This window comes from Drosophila tropicalis, unplaced genomic scaffold, assembly GCF_018151085.1.
Source record: "Drosophila tropicalis isolate 14030-0801.00 unplaced genomic scaffold, ASM1815108v1 contig_593, whole genome shotgun sequence".
Classification (NCBI taxonomy): domain Eukaryota; kingdom Metazoa; phylum Arthropoda; class Insecta; order Diptera; family Drosophilidae; genus Drosophila; species Drosophila tropicalis.
Genome location: NW_027173070.1, coordinates 4,426,046 through 4,441,832, shown reverse-complemented (window position 1 = coordinate 4,441,832; position 15,787 = coordinate 4,426,046). Strand labels below are relative to the sequence as shown.

At 36.9% G+C, this 15,787-nt stretch overlaps 2 protein-coding genes across 3 annotated transcripts in view; both read left to right on the top strand.

Moving 5' to 3' along the window:
• psq (pipsqueak) overlaps positions 1 to 15,787 on the top strand; it is a 45,530-nt gene that overhangs the window by 13,934 nt on the left and 15,809 nt on the right. The gene's annotated exons all lie outside the window — the stretch shown is intronic.
• LOC137577244 (uncharacterized) lies at positions 7,358 to 9,327 on the top strand. Its single transcript, XM_068290666.1, has one exon. It carries the CDS (start codon positions 8,357 to 8,359, stop codon positions 9,218 to 9,220), a length of 864 nt encoding a protein of 287 aa, XP_068146767.1. The 5' UTR covers positions 7,358 to 8,356; the 3' UTR covers positions 9,221 to 9,327.

Here is a 15,787-nt window from a genome sequence, read left to right as displayed (position 1 = left end):
TATATAATTACATAAAAGTCAGGCCAAAAGGAGAGAGAGAGCATCAAACAAGAAGGATAAGTACAAAACGAGAAAAAAAGTTCTAGTGCCAAATGGAAAAATCCTTCGTTTTAATTTCTCTTCTTTTTTTTTAGCTCTTCGTTCAAATCACACCCAAAAAAAAAAAAAAAAAAAGAGAAATTTCACCCAAACCGCCCACACAACTACTAAATAACCGATTTTTTTGTTTTTTTTTCTTTCGGAACGTTTCCAACTCATCAGCAGTTTTTTTGTTGTTGTTGTTGTTGTTGGGTTGGCTTCGGGTTTTTATTTCTCAACTAATCCCACACACCCCTCCCACCACAGAGAGCAGTGCCAGAGCTATGGGCACACCCAGTGATTTCGTGAATCCCTTCAATGTGTCTCCTTCTCCTCCGTCTCGGTCTTGGGGTCTCCATAGCCGTTCCGTCTCCTCTCCTGGTCCTGGCATTTTGTAGACATTTTTTTTTCGGTTTTTTTTTCTTTTTCGGTGCTACGTTTAAACACTGCAAAGATATAGATTACATTTATTGTTGTTGGCTGCTCAAAAATGTGTATATAGGGAAGGTAAATTATATATGTACATATATATTTGTATATTATATATTTAGTGTACATACATACATATGTACATATGTACATATGTAAAACCAGAGGAAAAAATAAAAAGTGTTTGTTTTATTTTTTTTGGTGGTTTCTTTGTTTGAACTTGCAAAAATGAAAGAATCTGATTTTAACTTGTTGTAAATGAGAATATTTAAATAGATTTCGTGAAAACATTAGTTAGAAAATTTTATGAAAAAGTCCTTTCAGGGTTGGAAAATTAAACGAAAATTCCAATTTATACACAAAAAATGCAGAAATGGAACGAACTTTAAACTAAAATTAGAAAGTTAAGTTATATCGCGTTATTTTAACTTGTAACATTTTTGGTTTCAAAGTTTTGTTCCTTGCTGAATCATGTGCAAAATAAAAGCAAATATTTGTAATATTGATTTTTTCTTAATAAATTGTGTGCCCCTTCAATAATTTTATAATAAACAACAAATTAGTTGGCATAAAACATTGATTTGGGAAATTTAAAGTTTCAAACACATAAAGCTAGATAAAAATGTTCCCAATTCATCTCAAATAGCTTATAAAAATAATATCTTGAAACGTTTGCGCCTAAAAGTAGGCAATATGTGTGTGAGTGTGTGTGTGTGGAAGATGGGAGAAAATATGAGGAAAATTATGAAAACGAAAGCGGTAATGTCGCGTCGCGACGGGGCGACGAGTCGTTTGTCGACCTACAGCAAGTTGTTGAAAGTTGTCAGGAATCAAAATAAAAGCCTCGAAAAAAGCAAAAATCAAACAACAAACAAACACACACACACACACACACGCAAAACATAAGTAGAAGATGTAGAAAACGAATAACACGAGGAACAGCAAGATGAAAAAGAAGAAAGAATTAAAGGAGAAAAACGTGTATAAAAGAAAATACACAAACTCACAGGGCTCATGTGACCCACCAAAAACGGAGGGAAACATACATATAATAAAATAGTAAAAACGTTGACAGCGACGCTGGCGCCTGACGTCGACGTCAACGTCAACGGAGTCGTCGTCGTCGTCGTCTCGCCATGTAAATAAAAGTAAAGCGTGTGAGAAGCAAAGCGAAAATACTCTGATACACACACACACATTTATAGCATAAAAAATACTTGTAATAATAATAATAAAAATGCCGGCCTGCCGCCTGTTTAACGGCTGATTCCTCTGTTTTGTTGCCATGTCTCTCTTATGTCTGTATTTCTTGCTTGCTTCCTGCTTCTCCTCCTACACACACACACACACACACACACACTCTTTTACACACAAGTTCACTCACATGATTACACGAAAATTTTTCTGGCATCTTTATTCTCTTTTGCTCCCTTTTTGCTTTGCTATTTTAGTCAGCTGCTTTTCTCAGACATATGTTTTTTTGGCCCTTGCCTTTGCTTTTAACTTTAACTTGAGTAACTTTGCTTTAATAGCCTTGACTTTGAGTCCTTAAGCTGACATATTTAACTTAAAAATTGGGTCTTAAACATAAAGTTACATTGCAAGTAAATTTAGTGATGAATTCTCGTAAAGATTTACCTCTTTGAATTGGATTATAATGCTAATTGTTAACAGGTTTGAATGGTTGCATTTGTATTGAAGAGTTTAGATGCACTTGGCAGGATCTAAATAGATATTAAACACTCGACTATGATTAAGCATTCCAGAGACCATTCGGCCCTTTTCAAACATAAGAAATCTCAATTGACAAATGTATAGAATGAAGCTATTAAAAGTTTATGAATTGCCATTACGGTGTCAATAGAAAACTCCTAGTTCTTATGTTCATCAAAGAAACTAATTTTGAAATGTGCGAGAATTGAACTCCGGGGCCAAGCCCTAAAAAAGCAAATTTTTAATTACAACTGCATCTGAAGTTTATGTACAAGAACTTGACCAAGAAAAACCTTGGAAAAAAACCCCATGCGGAAAGAGAAAAATGCCAGTGAAGAGGTGGGGAGGGGGGGAGATGTACCAGTGGCAGGAAAAAAATCTGTGCAAAGGAAATCGACATGCAGATTAAAAAGGAAGTTTGAGGTAGAGAAGCAGCAGGAAGAAATGCGTAGAGAAACAGAGCCAAACGAGAAAAAATTCGATTATCTGTGAGAGGAAAACTGTAATTAAATCTATGGGGTTTTCCTCCCCCACGACCAACACTATTCACCTCCATGTTCTCATTCTACTGGTCGTCCTTCTTGGCAAAGGAAATGTGCTGCGGAAAAAATGCAACGAAATCACGTAAAGCAAACTAATACCGCAACAAGGCGTGCAGATTGCAGGAGTAGTAGTGGAAAGTAGAAAGTAAAGAATGGAAGAAAAAGGACTTGGGTAGCGTAATAGTAGGAGCTGAGCCTGCGCAGGATCTGCGAACGGAATCCATCCGTATGGTTTGAGTTTTGGGTTGAGTTTTGGTAGTGGTCTTTAGTGCCAGGGATTAACAGCGAGCCAAATGGCATGAGCTTAGGCTCTTGGGCTTGGCCATCCAACCATCCAACTAGCTAGCCAGCCAGCCAGCCAGCCATCCAGCCAGGCAGCCATTGAAACCAGGCAAAAGAAGAGGCTTCATTAGCATAGACATATAGAGAGAAGACAGAGAGAAGGAGAAGATGAAAAAGGGGGGGGTAAAGGAAGAAGAAAAAGAATACACAAAGGAGGAGCAGAAGCAAAACGAGAAAGGACGAGGTGGTTGGGAGCCATTGCATGTGGCGGGGCTTATGTATGTGGCGAAAAAAATGCGGGGTTTTCACAAGATGTGCCACTAACTCAAACTCAAACTCGAGCTCGGAAAAAAAATATAAAAAACGCAGCACCACCGGCAGCCACCTGAGCCTGAACCAACCTGCAGGACGCGCGCCGTTTGAATGCCGGAAATGAACATTGGGAAGTTGAATCGCTGGAACTTGGGAGCTAGCTTGGACTGGGTCTAGAGAACTGGGACTTCGTCGTCGTCATCGTCGTTCTAGTCCTCGTCATCATCATCATCATCATCATCATCGTTGTCGTTGCAGTGGTCTGAAACACAAAAGAAATTAATTTCATTTTTTTCCCCTGTTTCTGTTTTTTGTTGTTACATTTCTCGATGTTGCTTTTGGCCATGTTTTGTTTTAACCCACCCCTTCCTAACACAGGAGAGGAGGGCCAGAGCAGAGAAAAATTTCTGCTAAACCAAACATTGATTGTCACAAGAGAAGTAGTAGACGGAGAATAGAAGGAACACTAGGAGATGCAGGACCAGCTGCTGCCATTGCCTCTGATGGAGATGGCGATGATGATGATGATGACGCTGCTGATACACACACAGACATAGCATATAAAGAGAGACGGTAGAAAGAAAGTCCGGAAAAATTGCACTTTGCATGCGAAAAAACAAAACAAAAAAAAATTGTACACCAAAAGTTTACTCCAACACTCTGAATACGAAATACCCTGTGAGAACTTGGAAATTTTGACGATCAGAAAAAGGATACCATTAAAAATAGTAATAGAAAACTATTTTGTTTCCTTTAAATTTCTAATAATCGAGTAGGTTAAAAGTGTGTGTTTGACTTTGTAGAGTTATAACCCAGTGTGAAATGGTGATTTTTGACTCTGGGTATAGAGATATATAAATATAGAAGGGTGATATTGCGATTTTTGTCCCTAAAATATGCAACAAGCAATTGAAAAATTTCCTTTTTAGAAAATTTTGAAGGAATTTTGTAATTTTTGGTAATTAAAACAATTTTTTTATCCATAGACACTTTTTGGATATAGACCTTTTAAAAAAACGGATTTTGTCAGGGAATTGCATATTTTAGGGGGCAAATTCAAAACATTTCACATCCTAAATGTAGGATGCTTAATACTTCATTCATTCCCGGTATTTACAAAAAAAATACAAGAGAATGGAAGTAAATGAAGATTCCTCCGCCTGGGCTATAAACTAACCCCACACACACACACACACTCTCACTCTTTCTTCTCCACACATGAAACTAGCAAACGGGGTAACGTTTGAGTTACGGAAATGAAATGTCACAACGACACGGAAGGCACTTGGCAGACGCGGCAGGCTCGACTCGACTCGATTCGGCTCGGCAGGAGTTTGCTTGGCTCCGCTGTTTAGCCCTGGCTGGCCTCCAATGTATGGCCCAATGTGTTGCCTGCTGCCAATGTTTGTGAATGATGTTAGAGGTTAAATGGACCGCCCAGTTGCAGGCATCAACTTCCCATTGCCCCCATCTTGACTGTTTTTTTGCTTCCTGCTACGTGCTTGGTTTCTTTTTGTAGTTTTTTTTTTTTTTTTTTTTTGACGCGAACTCGCACTCAAGCTTCGACTTAAACTTGGTGGTCAGGTGTTGTCCGCCAGCTGTATATACTCGTCTATACATGGCTATGTGTATCTTCTATCTATTGTGTGTGTGTGTTTTTTTTTTTTTTTTGTAATTTACTAACTACTTTTACGCGCTGGTTCTCTAGAGAGAAACAGACAGATAAAAGAGAGGAACGAAAAATGAGGAAAACCACAACATTTACCCACCATCGCCACCACCGCCCCTCGCTCTTTTGCATTCCTTTTGTTTAGTTAACAAAATTGCAAAATAAAGAAAAAAAAGAAACAAATATAAGAAAAACTTGCCTGCCGCCCTGCATTTTAATTAAAAATTCTTCAAAATTTGCTTTGGGTTTTCTACATTTCGTTTTTTTTTTTCTCTCCGTGCTTTATTTCGTGGTGCATCTATCTACTTGGAGGTTTTCCCCATTTTTACCCAATAATACTCTTGTGGTGTTTGTTTGTTGTTGCACCTGAAAGTAGACCACATATTTTTAATTTGAGGCAATTAAAAAACAAATTAAAAAGGATAAAAGGAAAGCAAAGGCGGTCAATGCAAGCCACGACTTTTTCTAGAAGTTTAAATGTTTGAAAAATGTTTCTTGGAGCTTAATAAAGACAACAAACAGTTGTACCTTTTGCTACTCATATGTTTAATATTTGATAGGAATTTATGCGTCTTTGAAGTGAAGGAAGTAGGTTTTTTTTTTTTGAACAGAAGAGAAAAATAGATTCTTGAGTCATTGTAAATAAGCAAAAATAAGACTTTTGATTAATGCAAGAAATTGAGAGTTGCTTTTTGTATATTGTTGATTACACCAAATGTCAGAACCTTATATATTAAAAGCTAACAACTAAAAATTTTACTGAATTTTTCTATAAATCAAATTATATGTATAATATATGTATATAGAAGAGTGTTACCAATAAGAACAAAAATCTTGTCACACAATTGCATTGGTCTATAAGAACTTGAATGTCTTGCTTAATAATATCTCCGATAGACCCTTTTATAAGTTGTTTTTGTGGTCAAACTGACTCTATTCCAGTGTCTTAATGGCATTCAAACATTACCAAATAAATAATAACCTTGAATAGAAAACTAAAGAATAGAAAGAATAGAAAAACTAAATATTAAAATACACTTTAAATTTGTACGTGGACTTTCTCTAGAGTATTTCTTTATAAAAAGCAAGGCATTGTCTTTAAATCGGACAAATTTCGGTGAAAATGCTTTTGTCCAGCTTTGTGATAAAAACGTAAGAAAATGCACTTAATAGGGGTTGTTCCTGAATATATAAACTATTGCAGAATGCAATAAAAGTGAGATTTGTTCAATTTGCTAAACTCAATGACCAGCTTGAAGGGAGGGATTACATAAACGTTAGTCTACGTTAGTTCTTATACGACCAGATCAGTTTGCAGCAGGTAACAAAAGATTTTCCAACTGCAAAAGGTGGTGGCCTTGGAAAATTCACTAAATATAAACCTATGTATTTACCTAAATTGTATATACATACATACATATGTATATACTATATGTACATATACATACAAAGTTGGGTTAAATATTTACCCTAATTTAAAGCGTAATCTTTTCGGGCCATAAAACCTTTTACTAATGACCTAATTTTTCTCGATTTTTTTCACTCTCTTTGCAGGTAAGCATCAATATTCGTGACTGACCCAAGAGAATTGCAAAAACAACAGAAAAAAGTAAAAACTGTAAGTTTCGCTCGATTGAATCAGAAAGAAAATAGCCAATAAAATGCAAGTTGAATCACAATGCTCAAAAGTCGAAGAAGAAGACACACAAAACTTGTATTTCGTGTCAAAAAAGTGAAGAAAAAATGAAAGCAGTTTAGCCCAAAAAATATTTACCTGTTGGACTTTAGTTTATATAGCTCCTTTGCCACGCCTTTAGCGCCCCCAATGCTTTGTGTCGCTTTCTTGGAACTGAGATTGAGGCAATTGATGAGGCTCCTGTGTACTGTACACTCAAGGGGGCATAATACTGTTGCAAGGTCTACCCTTCTGCTTTACCTCCTCCTCCTTCTCCTCTATGTGTATATGCCAGCCAAGTGCTAATTAAGTTAGTATGCACATGTATTTATGTATATATATATATCGGAATACATATATGTTGATTGTGAATGGCATTAGCAGTAGCAACATTTGGAAACAGCAGTTTTTTTTTGTGTCTACTTAGCAGCTTTGTGAAAAATCACAAGCCCAACACGGATTCGAATGTGATCTGACCTAAACTCTTATTCTACTTCAAATGTCTCTCTACATCTCTCTCTCTCTCTCTCTTTCTATGTACATATGTATCTTGTGATATGATGTAGTTGCTCTTGTTATATTTGTTGATGATAATGTGTGTATTGTTTGTACTCAATTCCCTTTGGCTTATTCTTTGCATATGGCATCGAAAACCGATAATTACCCTCAACAAAATGTGCTGTACAACGTCTTAGTAGTGTTGTCTGTGTCTGTGTCTACCTGCAGCGGAAGCCACACAAGAGACACACACACACACACATACACACACAGAGCCAGAGAGACATTCATATACATACAAATAAACTGGACAACAACCAATCTCACCTTACCTCACCTTGTTTTTTCCTACAGCAGCAAGCAATACACACAGCGCACAAATTACTCACGCGCAAAAATCGCTGCCGTACTTTTCCATGTACGACGAAACAAATAATTTCACTATATGTATGACGTATGCGCTTTCTTGTTGTGTGTTTGCTTTTACTATAAGCAGGGCCGGATTTAGTTACTGGACAAGGGAGGCTCCATACAAACGGGGAGGCAACTTCTGGAAAGTGAAAGATAGCAGATTTTGAGGCAAATATCTATCTACTTTTCAGAACTTTCTGAAATCTCGAAGCTCCGAGGTCTCCTTCACTTTGCTAAATTCGGCCCTTACTTGCCTCAGAGAGCGCAACCAAGCCGAGTCGAGCAATATGTATAAGCGTTGCTTCTTCTTGGTTTTTTTGTTACCTGTGTGGCATACAAAATTATAAGGGTACCTCACTACATCAAATTTATTTCTACATTTAAGTTCTTTTGAAAATTGGCGTCTGGACAAAAATCATAGGCTTCTTTACCTGTTGCCCACCCTAATCCAAGACAAAATCCACCCTTTTTGCTACCTAAAAGTAAAGCGCAAAAGTTTCTACAATAACCCAGCAGATGTCTGTGTAAAAGGAAATCCTTGAAGTAGTAGAAGAAGAAGGGACTCTGTGTACCTGGGACGAGGACGTTATTCACCCTAATCCAGATTTTTAACCCTGCGCCAAAAATGTTTTGTCTGCCTGTAGCCTGGGTCTCGCCATGATCGTCGTGTATATAATCATCCGTATGCGACAGAATCACAATCACAAACGTTTCAGAAGTTTAACCTAGCACATCATCAAACCAAAAATGGTTCTTGCCGCCGAAATTCAGAATACAAATTCCTCTTCAGCAAAGAATTTAAAAAAAGTCAACAATTTCATTGAATGTCAAATGGGTGATAGTGGCAAAAGAGTGATGCTTCGTTTGCCCAGCATACGCCGTGAGGTTGGACGTCCCAAGGTCTTTGAGAATCGTAAACTTATCGAACAGATGCTGGTGGAACATCCCCACTTTACTTCCATAGATGTCCAGAGGGAATTGAAATCATTGCACGGTATTAGTGTAAGTCGTCGAACCCTACAACGTCGTATTAGTGAGATTCGTGCCAAACGTCGTAAGACAACCCAAGGGAGAAAGCAGCCAAACCCACAGCAACGACAACAACAGCAGCAACAACATCAGGAGGACGAATTCCTGGATGAAAATGATGAAAACTTTGACAACTTTTTCGATATTGATGAAAACGAAGATTATAGACAATTTGAAATTAGTTATCTTAGTGCAGAAGCCAAAAAGAAACGCTTGGATTGGGCTCTAGCACATCAGGATTGGACTGTCCATGATTGGCGTAATATCTTCAATATGGATGACATAAAGTTTATCGATTGTGAGTCGCCGTGTAAGGAAATCTATGTGGACACCTTGCTGGGACCGGAGAGTGCTGGAAATAGCAATGATTTGAATCTACTCGAACAATTGATGGCCATTATTCAGCCAAAGATACAGGAATTGCCGCAGCCACCGAAAAATGTTGAAGAGTTCCGTAAAGTTCTCTACAATGTATGGCATACAGATCAGGAGATGGTGGACAAAATTGAGCAGCTCTATGAGTCTATGTCATGGCGTGTGGCCTCTGTGATACAAAGTGGCGGAGATGAATCTGATTTTTAAGAAAAACGGGTTGGCTAGAGGGTAGATGGCAAAGCCAAATGCACCTAAAAACATATATTTAAAAACTATTATTATTATTATTTACTTTTATTAAACTTGACCTTATAAATAAATTAGATTTCATGAAAATTATATCAGGTCTGTTCTCGTTTTGAAGTAGTTTTAAATTTTGAAAATTATTCAGCGCCCACTGTATCAGCTTACAGGGTTGTCGAGGTTGCCAATTATTCATCTAATTCAATTATTGGATATCACTCAGTATTGCTTGATATTGTGTCCTAAAAGTCAATGTTTACAATAATCAGTTAATATAGATCAGAATCAAAGGCGAAAACGGATCTCATATTTCGATTTCGAAAAAATATTCTTTAAATTCGAAAATTCAAACACGACTGATTGACAAAATTCATCGTGAGAAAAAACGAATTTGTATCGCGTCACCTTACTAAGTATTGCTCATTTGTATCTGAAATTATGTTGGTGTGTGTGTGTTGATGTGTGCGCATTTAAGCCGCAAAAAACAAAAACCAAGTCAGCATTTGCGACAGAAGAGACATCGGCAGTGGCAGTGGCAGCGGCAGCGACGTTGACGTTAATACGTTGTTGCTTATTCAGCCCAGCGCATGGAACCGGCGTTTGTCTACCTGTTCGCTTCAAAGTTGGGCATATTTTCTTTTTCTTCTTACCTAAGGGACCCACGGACAATCACACACACAGATATACATACTACCTGTGCGCTCATCCAATCGACGCACACACATGGACTCAATTGTCGATCAACTGCTCTCTTTCACACCTACATACATACATATGTATGTATTTGCTTTGTGCTAAGCAAAAGAGAGATCGTGAGCGAGAGAGAGAGAGAGAGAACCGCGGGGCCTGACTGACTGACTGCCTAGCAAGTCAAGCCAAGCTGAACGAGCCACGCTAAGCTGCTGTTGCCGCTCCACCGGCGGCGTTAACCATGTTGTTGCCGGCGACGTCGTCGTTTCTTCTTCTTCTTTAGCGTCGTCTGGACAGCGTCAACGACGACGACGGCGGCTCTAGCTCTGACGGTGGCTCCGACACCAGGGACGTCCAGCGGCAAAAGTTGGGTTTCGGAATTTTTTTTTCCATGCTCTTCTTTGGTTTCAGTTCAGTTCGATTTTTATGCACAGTCGCAACGGAACGTCTACATATACCTGACGCGCGCTGCTGCCTACTACTACTACGACAACAACGACGACGACGACGGCGTAGTCTCCCCCTTGTTCCCCACTATCACAAACTCTCTCTCTCGCTCGGTCGCTCATTCGCGCTCTCCTTCGCTCGTTCGACAACATTACTTTTATGGTGCGGGGGGACGAGTGATTCTTCCGTCAAAAATTTTGTTGATTGTCGAAACGTCGCGAAAAAGAAAAAGTGCAACAAAAGCGAATAATACATAAAAAATAAAAATAGTGCAAAGCGAAAAAAAACGAGTGAAGAAAGAAGAAGATTACAAATAAGAGCAAAAGTTTTTTTGATAAAATATAAAAGAGAAAGAAAGAAATAAAAAGAAAGTAAGTTTGAAAAAAAAGAACGGTGTGTGTTTGTGTGCGGCGTGAAGAAAGAAATGAGTAAAAAAAGAAGGGTAAAAACGAAAATCTACTTAAAAACGGATGTGATTCTATCTGTTGAACTCGATGGACTTAGGTGTTGTCGGCCATTTTGTATATGCCCTGTCATTAAGCCAGCATGCTATGTGTGAGTGTGAGTGTGTGTCAGTGTTTGTTTGTATGTGTGCATTGCCTCAATTATTGATTGATTAATTATTGCTGACGCGTATATAAGCGCGACCCTTTAAAAAATAAAACCGGTTAGCTACATTGGCTATTGGATGGAACTCTGCTGCGTGTGGCAACTCTCCCTGCTGTTTTAGTTAAAGACTCTCTTTAATATATACATATGTATGTATATAAATACACATATATTTCATTTTGGAGAAAAGTCGAATGTTGCAAGAGAAGTATTACCATATTGACAGACAACTTACAATATCGGAAAACGATGGCGAAAAAATAAAGGCGCATGCGCCACAGCGTAACGGCGGTTACACACATGGTCCAATCTTCTGCAGCACTCCTATAGCCTCTTTTTCTTTCATTCATTTGCAATTAACACTTTTGTGTACGTGCCGGGTAATCAGAGGTAACAAACAACAACAGCAACAGCATCATCCCCTCTAACTTGGCCAATTTGAAGTCAGAGTCGTCGTAGTCATAGTCTGACTTTGTGCTAGCCACAAAGCTAATCAGCGTGCAACGACTTTCTCGTTATTTAGTTTGTTGTTGTTTTTTTCCTGTTTCTCTTGTGTTTGTAATTATTATTTTATAATAAACTTATTAGCAGGCAACAAAGTCGCTTTCTGCTAATGCGTTTCTTTCTTCATTTCGCGAAATTCAATTAAGGAATATCCACACAGACACAGACACACATATCTGGGGAGGCCACGCACATGTTCAGCGTTTGCCTGTCACATTCTATTTCTTATTGAGGTCTATCATACTATGTATATGAATGTATGTACATACACAAATATGTATCTCTCTTTCTCTTTGTTACTTGCGGATGTTTTGGCTTGATTTGCCATGCATCAATAATATAGTAAGCTTGAAAAATGTGGAAAAAATTAAGACAAGCCCCTGATCAAAATGGTTTATATATACATCCATACATAAAATAGAGGAAATGGTGGAATGTTTAAACTTCTTTTAAGACTTTTAGAAACATCTTTATTTTCTATTAATTTCAGTTCAATTATCCTTTTGAAAACTAGAGTACTTAGCCAAAGCATAAAGCATGTACAAAATGCTTTTTCATGATAATCTGAGATTTTGTTATTTGTTATTATATCCTATAACCGTTCATGGATACACTTTAGGACCAATTTAAGTATATCTTTGATAGAGATGGCTCAGAAGTTATCAATATACATAGTAATTTTACATGTACATACATGTATTTGTTTAAACAATTTTAACTTTATTTTAATTCATTATATTAATACAAATGAAAAGACTTGAAATTTCCTGCTTCTTCTACAAGAAAGTTCACTAAATTTAGGCAATATTCCAGTTAGATTTCTCAAAATTCTTGATCTCATTTAAGATGATTGTTCTTATTTTACATGCAAAAAGTTTACCAGATTGCTCAATGATTGGAAGTATTAAATATTATTGGCATAAACGATTACAAAATTTAATAAATAAAGGCTGATCAAAGCCACTATTTTTGTTCAAAATAAATAATCTAAGAGGTAGGTACTTTGAAAAAATTCCCATAATTCAAGTCATTTCTTATAAACCAAAGTTACGACACTTTTTCAAAAAAAAAGTGCTAAAACCATTAAGCAATTCAGTTCAAAGAACTTTTGAAAACTGAAGAAAAACGATCCAAACAAAAACAACAAACAAAAAAAAAGAAGCACAATGATGACATCCAATTGGTAAGAGTCGTTTGGAGTTTTGTTCGGTTTTTATGTCTTGTCTGTCGTTTGGCCCATCTGACGGTCTGTCTGTTTATTTGTATGAATGTATTAATAATGCCCCTATTATATTTCAATATTCATATATCCACATACATGAATATTATGCCCTGAAACCAAAATGAGCTCATCCCCAAAAATCCGTGTGTTTATTCGTATATATGTGTTTACGATTTGATATGCTTATGTAATGGTTTTACAATTTTGCATAGATTGTTGTATAACTTTTACGAAATGTCTAACAAAATGGGCGACATTGTAATTAACACTAATTAATCACAAAAGCTTGCAAAAAAACAAAAAAAAAAAAAAAACTAAAGGCAAAATTAACGAACGAAAAAGTCAATCTGCGGCAAATTTTTTGTTGTTGATGAAAGAAACAGAAACAACAAAAAAAATAAACGTTAAAAAACTCTGCACGAGGAGGCCTTGAACTTGCCTTGGGGTGCTGCTGAAGATCGTTGTGTGTGTTGGCCAAGATGATGTGTGTGTGTGTGTGTGTAAGAACTACAATTTAATCATTTATTACAATGATTATAATTCCTTTTCTTGCCTCATTATATTCAATGGCTTTTGTGGTGGTGCCAACAAACTCATTAGACCTTGAAAATTTCGGTGCGTGGTGTTTTTTTGGAAATTATAGCCAAACGACATTGTTGCGCAAGTGCGTAGAATTAATTACAAAAAATAAGAGGAAAAATAAAAAAACCAAAACCAAAAAGAACTCGCCGCGCTTCGCCTGATGGTTTCCTACTCCCATGACAATTAAGAATGAGTTAGAGTATTTTGTGGAGTGGTTTTCTTCCAAAAAAAACGTGTCTGTGAATGTATATAATTTGGTTATACATATAAAGATGGCGTTTGGTCTCGTATAGGAAACCCAGAAATTATCGAAAGCCTGTCTCTCTTATTTGACTCTTTTTTATGTAAACATTATCTAGATCAATGTGATATAAACAAATTGTCAAATGCTCGCAGTGTTATTCAGATATCAGATACTATATAGAAAATTGTACAATTATAAAATGGCGTAAACTATTCTCAGACTATCAAGAGTCTGAGAATGTGTTTCAATTTCGCAGTTGCAAATAAATATGCTCAAATCAGTGAAAAGTTATTTGAAGCTTTGTTTGTAATTGACGAAAGTCGCCATAAATGTACTCAAAACCTTTGAATAACAATTTTTGGAGGAAACTGAAATTGTGAATAAAAATGTAGTGGAAATAGATTTTGATCTAAAACGTTTGTTGTTGGTTGTTTCTAATTTAATTTCTAATTTTTCGTTCAAATTTTTATTCAAAATAAATATCTCGTGAAAAAATTTGTTAATTTAAATTGTTGCTTATTCTTCTGAACTGATAAAACTATTTCAAATTGATTAAAATACAAAATCCTTGGCAGGATATATTTGAGGTGTATGTTGCTTTTAGTAAGTGTACAGAAAACACAATTTCAGACTTGTCCATTTTATTGCTTTGGAAACGGGCTAAAAAAAAGTTGTTAATAGACCCCTCTCTCTTTTTTTTCTCTATGATCCTAGATGGATGATCAAAGTGTGTGGCCGAAATTTACTTTGAACATATTCTGATGTTTTAGACAATTCTGAAACAGTATCCATTCTCAATTTGTGCAAATTGGTCTGTAAATGAATATATTCATAATGTTACTCATAAAAATAAACATAAATATCCTTTTTCTTCTCTTTGTCATTTTCTTTTGTAGTATATTATTGAGTGTTTTTTGTCTGAACAATGTGGCAAGAAGGGTAAGAAACGTTTTACTGCTTCAGTTGTTGGGATTATTTTCAAAATATTTTCATGATTTATGAAATTTACTTGGTTTTTGAAATCCAATTTGTTGAGCCGATTGACTCTAAAAGCGGCTTACACCTGATAAATTCTTCGATGTTTTTTTTTTTTGGAAATGACTTTCAATTTTGTTTTGTTCTGTGGCTGCTGCTGCAACAGGTAGAAGGTAGACATTAGTACGTTAGTAGTGACGCCCGTCAGATTTAGACAAAACAGGTAAAAAGGAATGAAGGAAGTGTCTAAGAGCGACCTCCATATGTATTCACTGGATGAAAAGAAAAATAACCTGTTTCTAGAGAGTGCTCAGTTACTTTTTCCTTTTGTTAATGTTGTTCCCCCTTTTGGTGTTTCTCTGTTCCCCCCACTTCTTTTTCTCTAAGTAACTCGCTGGAAAAACGTCAAAATTTTATGAGCCAACACACACACACACACACCAGACCTTGACCTTGCTGATGTACTTGTTGTTATTGTTATTGTTGGCTTCTTCTTTCATTTCTTGGTGTCTTGCCTTTTCTCTCCTTGTTCTATTTCTTGCATAATTTATGTGTAAAGAAAATCTAGGCTAGACATTCACACACACACATACATACAGAGTTACTACATGCATGTATGTGCCGTTATCAAACTGGCTTTTTACTCCACATTACGCGACGCATACGTTGCTGCTGCCGTTGACGTCGAAGTCGCCGTCTGTCTCTGTCTCCAGCGCTGTCGCCGTCGACGTCGTCTCCTTTTTCGCCTACTTCTTTTTAGCCACTTCCTCTTTGCAGTGCTTTGGCACATTTTCAAACGTTGTGCCTTTTTCTTTTTTTTTTTTGATTAAATTTTATGTTGCTGTTGTTGTAGTAGCTGGTATTCCCCATTTTTCTGACTTACCTTACCTACTTTTTGTCCTCCTGCCCCCCACAGCAGCTCCTTCGTCGCCTTGGCTTGGTTTCTTCTTGTGCTGTGTGCTCCTTTTTGCTTGGAAACGAGTTTTTTCCTACACTTTTCCACCGCACATCTCCTTTTTAGGTGGTTGCTGCTGCTGCCTCTCAAACAGGTCGCGTTTTCTTTTATTGTTTTTGTTGTTGTTATTATTGCATCTACTTTTACTTATTTCTTCTCTCTCTCCTTCTCTCTGCTGCTGCTGCTTCTCGTCGCGTGTGTGTCAGTGTTTACCTTGCATACGTCCTTGAAGATTTGTCTTTTCTTCTTTCCTTTATTTTCGGTCTGCTTCTTGAGCTTTGTTATTTTTATTACGTATTTTCC